General features: G+C 40.8%; 1 protein-coding gene across 1 annotated transcript in view; it reads right to left on the reverse strand.

Annotated features, from left to right (window-relative positions):
• Nucleotides 1–1,900, reverse strand: part of slc25a21 (solute carrier family 25 member 21) — a 575,948-nt gene extending 574,048 nt beyond the window's left edge. Inside the window, exons 1-2 of the mRNA XM_080202830.1 lie at nt 1,825–1,900; nt 1,649–1,723 (exon numbers count right to left, since the gene is read on the reverse strand). Of these exons, the coding sequence (XP_080058956.1) occupies nt 1,649–1,715 (67 nt within the window). The 5' untranslated portion in view covers nt 1,716–1,723; nt 1,825–1,900. The remainder of the gene's footprint in view (nt 1–1,648; nt 1,724–1,824) is intronic.
• Between the last annotated feature and the right edge of the window lie 5,223 nt (nt 1,901–7,123).

A 7,123-nucleotide genomic window follows, 5' to 3' on the forward strand; every position in this document is an offset into this window, starting at 1 on the left:
ATATTCCAGCCATGTCTGTGTGGGATTCCTCCGGGTGCTCCAGTTTCCTCCCATGGTCCAAAAATGTGCAGGTTAGGTGGATTGTCCATGCTAGATTGTCCCTTAGTGTCCCAAGATGTGAACAGTAGGGGAATTAGGGAGGTAAAAATGGGGTTACTGGGGTAAGGCAGCAGAGGGAGAGAGAGGTGGGCCTGGGTAAGATGCTCTGTCAGAGAATCAATGCAGACTTGATGGGCTGAATGACCTCTTTCTGCACTGTAGGGAATCTTTGATCCTGTACATCTTTTGCTTCTTCCATTTTTCATTAACTGCTCTTGTACTGCATTAGTCATTTTCTGACCTCCAAGTAATGATAAACTTTTTCCCCCTTTTCCTGGACCCTTTCTCCAAATGTGGAGATGCCAGCGTTGGACTGGGGTAAACACAGTAAGAAGTCTCACAACACCAGGTTAAAGCCCAACCGGTTTATTTGGTAGTAAACACCACTAGCTTTCAGAGCGCTGCTCCTTCGTCAGGTGAGCGGGCCTTTTGAAACTCAACTACTAAAAGCCAAAAAGCTTAAAATGCTTTTTGAGTTTTGAACTGCTGTACTGTTTTTAATCCAACTACCTGTAACTATTTGATTTTGCAAAAAGATGTATTTAATACATGCATCTCATACACAAACCTTTCAGTCAATGACATTTATACTTTTCTTTGGATTAATCTTACAAAAATTTAGAACTGTCGTCAGGATAAAAAAAGCTAAATGTATTCAACCTGTGAAAAACCACGTTCATTCTATTTCACTTTTGAATTTTTTTTTCCAATAAGGATCCCTTTGACTGGTGCTAGATTTAAACTAATGCTAGAAAAAGTGAATTCCATTCGACACAGATCATCACAAGATCTTTTGGTCACCTTTTTCAAAAATCAACGGCAAACCCATCACTTTGCCACTGTCTGCAGAATCCAGATCAACGCACCAATTCAACACAGGTCAGACATACTAGCAAGGTAAATGAGCTTGCAAACCTTTTGGGTCACTTTCCCCCACAATAGGAAACACGTTTTTGCATTCCAACAGTGAAATCAGTATTTCTCCTACAACTAAAAAATATTCACGTTCAGAAAACCGTTCCCCAATTCTGCAAACTCAAGTCCTACAAAAATAAACACGCCCAGGAAACCTGAATTAGGTTGCTATAATTCTAGGCGTAGATCGTATTCCTCCTAACCCTGGGAATAGTCTGATTCATGGATAGGCGCCATCAGTGTTGAGTTCCTGAATCGCAGAACTAAAACAGATCTCCCCAGTTATCGAGTAAGACCAGTTTCCAAGTTGCCCGACACGTGTGCACGATGGATCTTTGCGCTTGTCACACACTTTGTGTTCTTGGCATGCGGTGACACTGGCAAAACAATATCTTTGCTTATCCCTAGTTGCCTTGAGGGAATTTAGAGTCAACCATTACTCCCCGACCTCTACTCAACAAAGTTCAAACCGGTTTAGAAGCATAGACGGAAGCCATTGATTTCGCTGTCGACCAACTCACATATGCTAAAACGTTACGTACTTAAATATCTATACATGAAAAGAATTTCTCCATCTATTCACTCCAAAATGAACACTGTACCCGTGTGTTTTTAAATAATAGTCCTGACTCACCCGCAGACCCTCCGGCAACTGTTTGATGAGCGACTTCTCGCAACAAACTCTGGCTTTTCGCCGTCATTTTCCTCTCTGGAACAAAGTAATATCGCCATTAACTCTGTTGTTAAATAATGCCATATTGTATACAAATAAAAATACGTAAATAACTTGGGTTTCATGATCATGCTAACCTGTTAGTCTTTTAAAATAGGCAACGTAAAAAAACAACTCGCAGCTACTTAAACGATACTGGGGCAAACCATGAGATCAGCATGGGCGGGGACTATAGCGCTTGGGAGGGACAGAGACAACGTATGAAATCAAATTGGGAAAGGGAATAAAGAACCTGCGAGGGACAACAGAAGCGAGGTGCGACATAAACAAGTGAAGACCAACAAGGGTGAAAGGATAGTTGATGAAATTACACAAGGGAGACATACAGCCACATCAGGAGTAAGCCACGCAGCTCTTCGAGCCTGCTTCACCATTCATTGGGATTATGGCTCATCTAACTGTAACCTCAACGTCATATTCCCCACACCAACCATCACTAATGTTCTGTATATCAGAAGCACAATGTCTTTACTTTTGTATTCAATTTCTGTCACGATAAATAACATTCTATTTGCTTTCCTAATTACTTGCTGTGTTATATACAAACCTTTTGTGATTAATGCACAAGGAACCCAAGATCTCAGAGCTCAGCAATTTCTCATATTTAGGTAGCATGCTACATTTTTATTTTCCTGCCAGAAAGGACAATTTCACATTACACTCCATTTACCAGCACTTTTCCCAAACACAAACCAAATGCAGATTGTGTTTTCACATTGCAGAAGTTGTGAGCATGACCATGAGTTTCGAGTTGTTGGTCATTTTAATTGTGAACTACACTCCCACTCTTTCCTAATGAAGCCCAACTGAAGCTTGGTACATAGTACCCGCGGGTGCCAAATTGGGACAGCTGTTAATGGACTAATCAAGAAATAGTCTGACATAGTCATACTCATTAAAACAAATCTATAGTCAATGTCCCAGACACCTCAATTACTATGGGATATGTACCCACAAATAGTGGCAGTACAATGGTTTGCAGTCAGGAGGGAGTTCTCAATGTTGACTCTGCACTCCACAGAGTCTAATGTGAGTAAGAAACTTACTGCTAATTATCCCCTCCCCTCAGTTGATGAATTAATACTCCTCCACATTGAACACTATTATAACCAGTCATCAGGTGAATACCTTCAAACTTGTTAACCCGGGCAAGATCCTTCAATTTGTTACCATCAGGCTGGTATGCCCCCAAATTGTTCCACCTTGAGTGAGGAGGGATTAACCCCTCTGCTGGTTTCAACAAGAAAGCTAAAAGGATCCCTTGCTGCATGGATATCTTTTTCCAGTCCCAATACTTGTGTTATAAAAAGAACCAAATTAACCAGGTTTTCTTCAGTTAACGATGAAGTGAGTTTATTAACTACTAAAGGCAAGAAAATGATAAAATACATGCATGTACATTCACACAAATTAGAAATGAGAATTGAGTCCAACGTAAGTGAATTAAAAGGTATACAAAACAGTTTTTGACTTGTGAGGAGTAAATGACTAAGCATTAAAGATGTTGCAATTCAAGATCCAGTAGCACTGATTTGAGTGAGCAAAGAATTGGTTTCCAGATCCCAGTATTTTGCAGTTTGGCAGAGAAGAGTCCTTGTTTCTGTTTCAGCTGTGATCTTGGCTGATTTGGCTTACTTCAACCATTAGAGAGAGAAGGAGATATAACCGCAGGGATGTTGCTGCTGGATGGCTTTTTGCTTCAGTATCACATACATTCCAAAACCCCAGCAGTGGTTCACAAATACACAGGCTTGGAGTAGATTCAATCACAGTCTTTATATAATCCTAGAATATGAAATGCACAAATTCATCTGTGTATTATGCACAGGATATCACTTGATGAGATGATACTTATCTCCACCAGAGCTGACAATTACTTTACATATGCTTTAGAAAAATCTGCCTGAAAACAAGGTGGGGTTCCATTGTCCCTTAGAATGTCACCTACCAGCAATTCATCTCATGACTGATTTGACATCCTCAGCCATCTTTGCCTTGTATGTCCATTTTTTTAAACTCACAGATCCTATTTAAAGTTGAATATTTCCAGACACAGTTCAGTGTTTTTCCTTCATAATTGAAAGAAGTACTGAAGGTAGCAAATGCACAGAATATCTTAAAAGTTTAATTGTCCATCAGCAAGAATGCCTCAATAGCATCAATACTGACTGAACTGGCCCAATCCTGAAAGACATTCCTACCAGACTGGTCCTATGGCAGGTGGAGAGAGAACCAAAAAGAGGAGAGCTTACTCACCAATCTACCTGTCATAGATACATTTGTCCATGATAGCATTGGTAGGGGGTACTGACCTTCTTGCTCCCAGCTTGTATAGTCCACGGCACCAGGTCCCTGCTTTTCGGGACCTGTAGTAATCTGCACCCAGGTGACTTCCAGCTGCAGGGGATGGGAGCATACAGGGAGGCTGCTGCATTAAAACTTAATATCACAAATGAGATTGAAATGAATGCAAATGAGTAGTGATCAGGTTCTTTTTGGATGAGATCCTGATCACGCCAGCTAAAGAGGGCTGGGAAATTCACAATTGGTTTAATGGCCAGTGTGAATCCCATTTTGGTCCACATGCCAAATTCACCAGCCTAATGGGATTTCTGCCTGGGGCTAATGGGAAAATCATTGCCATTTTCTCAAATCAGTTTTAATCACGATTGGTGAATTAACACTTCCAAGGCCCATGCAGTCTGGGTTGGATAGAGATGGTCATTGCGATTTAAGGGGAAATTAATACAAACCACTGAGTTTCAAACCTCCCTTTTGGGAAGCATGAAGCATGGAGACAGACAGTCTGAAAACTCCAAAATCCTGAGGTGTTGGCCCATCCTTAAACAATGACATAAGTGGATTCCACAAATGGGCTGTGAGGTATCCTCATCCACTTCCATATTTAATTGGATAGTCATTGGAGACTTGCTACTTTCTGTAATCCAAATGTCAAAAGTCAATTGATTTTCATCTCTACTTACCTTTATCCAAGTTTTAGATGAATAAAAGACCATTTCAGAATCCTCTATATGAGCTCAGCCCATATGAACATGATATGCCTTTATTGGGAATGACAGTTGACTTACTGCAAATGCTGTTCCAAATCCTGCGTTTGTTTCTTTTATTTATGTTCAATAATACAAAGGATGCAGCCTGAGAAATATGAATTCTTTGATGATCAAGAACAGGCGCAGCTAAACTGGGTTCTGCAGATAGGGATTCTGTGGCAGGCCAGGCTGATTGATACAATTTGAAAAATGTTTAAATTTGCTTGTACAATAGGAGGCTGGCTTCCCCAGAGAGCTGGACCTCAGAGAAGCAGGGAAAACGGTAACCAGGACTCAGACAGAGGTGAGTGTGTGAGAGAGATAAGCGTTTTTTTGAGAGATGTGTGTGTGTGTGTGTGTGTGTGTGTGTGTGATATAAGTATATTTATGAGATAAGTGCATGAAAGAGACGAGCATGTCTGTGTGTGAGATGAAAGTGAGTGATTGTATGTGTGTGAGATGAGAGGATGTGAGTGAAAGATGAGAATGTGTGTGCATGATAAGTGTGTGTGTGTTGTATGTGCAAGATGAGAATGTGTATATGCATGATGAGAGTGTGTATTGTGTGTTGTGAAAGATGAAAATGTGTGCATGCAAGATGACTGTGTGTGTGTGTGTGTGTGTGTGTGTATGCGCACGTGCGAAAGATGAGGATGTGTGTGCAAGATGAGTGTGTGTTTGTGTGCGAAAGATGAGAATGTGTGTGCAAGATGAGAGTATGTGCAAGATGAGAACGTGTGCATGCAAGATGACAGCGTGTGTTGTATGTGAGGTGAGAATGTGTGTGTGGTGTATAAGAGATGCCAGTGTATATGTGCAAGGTAAGAATGTGTGTGTGAACACTGTGGGCAAGGTGTGAGTTTGTGTGCAAGATGAGAATGTGTTTGCAATATGGAAATGAGTGCAAGCTGAGAAGAAAATCATAGATCATCATCAGCCTGCCTTATGAATCACAGCCTTCCCAGAGACATTCAAGAAACTGAATCAACCAAAACTTCTTGTGGGCTGCATAAGGTTTATAAACAATTTTCATCAGCAGGTTCCTTAGGCAACACCTTCCAACACCACAACCACTATGAAGGTCAAGGGCAGCAGATTCCTGGAAACTGGAGGTCCCCTTCCAAGTCACTCACCATCCTGACTTGGAAATATAGCACTGTTCCTTTCCTTCATGGTCATTGAGTCACAATCCTGGAATTCCCTCTCTGCACAGCGGGTGTACTGACACCTTGGGGACTACAGCAGTTCAAGAAAGTAGCTCACCACCACCTTCTCAAGGGCAACTAGGGATGGACAATACATGCTGGCCAGCCAGCAATACCCAGATCAAGTAAATGATAAAAAAGCTACTGCCTAACATTTTCACCTACTAAAGCTGCTGCTTCTTTTCTTCCATCAAAAGAAATGAAGCAAAACAGCATCCATGATAAAACAGTTCACCAAGTAGTACGTTGTTGCGTGAACCTTCTTACTCTACCAATAACAATTGTCTTGGGATCCTAATCATGTCACAGGATTTCAACCTGCAATTATTAATGAGGCAACCATCTGTTGCTGGTGAATGTATTTATTACTGGAATCACAATTAGGGAAGATTGTCAACATACAGATGGGACACAATATTAAACAGGTGATGTCACTGAGGGAATAGAATATAGAGGTATAAATAGAAGAAAGTCAAGGATAGGTCTAGAGGAATTATAGAACTAATTTTGTTGGAGCAGTAAGAGAAGTAATTACAGGAGATTCACTAGCAATGTCATGTCCAGTGAAGGCATCTCCTATTCATAGTTATAATTGTGGACTGTGTTCCTATAAAAGCTTCTGGAACTGTATTTTATATTTTGAAATGGATACTCACAAGGTGGCTAAGATGGCTGCCAAGAGTCATGTAATGTTTGCTTATTCAACACAGACTATCAAACTTCTGGAAAGTTCTAGTTGAATTACCCTGGACTCCCGCTGGGAAATGGACATATCAAGACAAATGTTTTCTGTGACTTACCCAAATTTGAAGTCAATAGACCTCTAGACTTCTCATCTGCAAGATCAATATTTCACAAAAGAGAGGTATAAAACTCTACCATCCATTGATTATTTAATATCAATGGCCTTTTAGCTTGAGGGCTTCTGGGTCATTGATGTGACTGAAACTGGCTTCTGATAGTGAAATCTCAAGACACAGATGGACTTGAAATATTGGAGGCATGTTGGAAAGAAAAAGGCCTGCAGAGACCTGCAGTGAAAATCACTGCAAAACAGCAGCTGCAGGAAACGGTTGTGCTGTCTTTACCATTTAAGAACAGGGAGACTGTAAAAGCTGCAA

Source organism: Carcharhinus amblyrhynchos, chromosome 14, assembly GCF_965287045.1.
Source record: "Carcharhinus amblyrhynchos chromosome 14, sCarAmb.v2.hapA, whole genome shotgun sequence".
Classification (NCBI taxonomy): domain Eukaryota; kingdom Metazoa; phylum Chordata; class Chondrichthyes; order Carcharhiniformes; family Carcharhinidae; genus Carcharhinus; species Carcharhinus amblyrhynchos.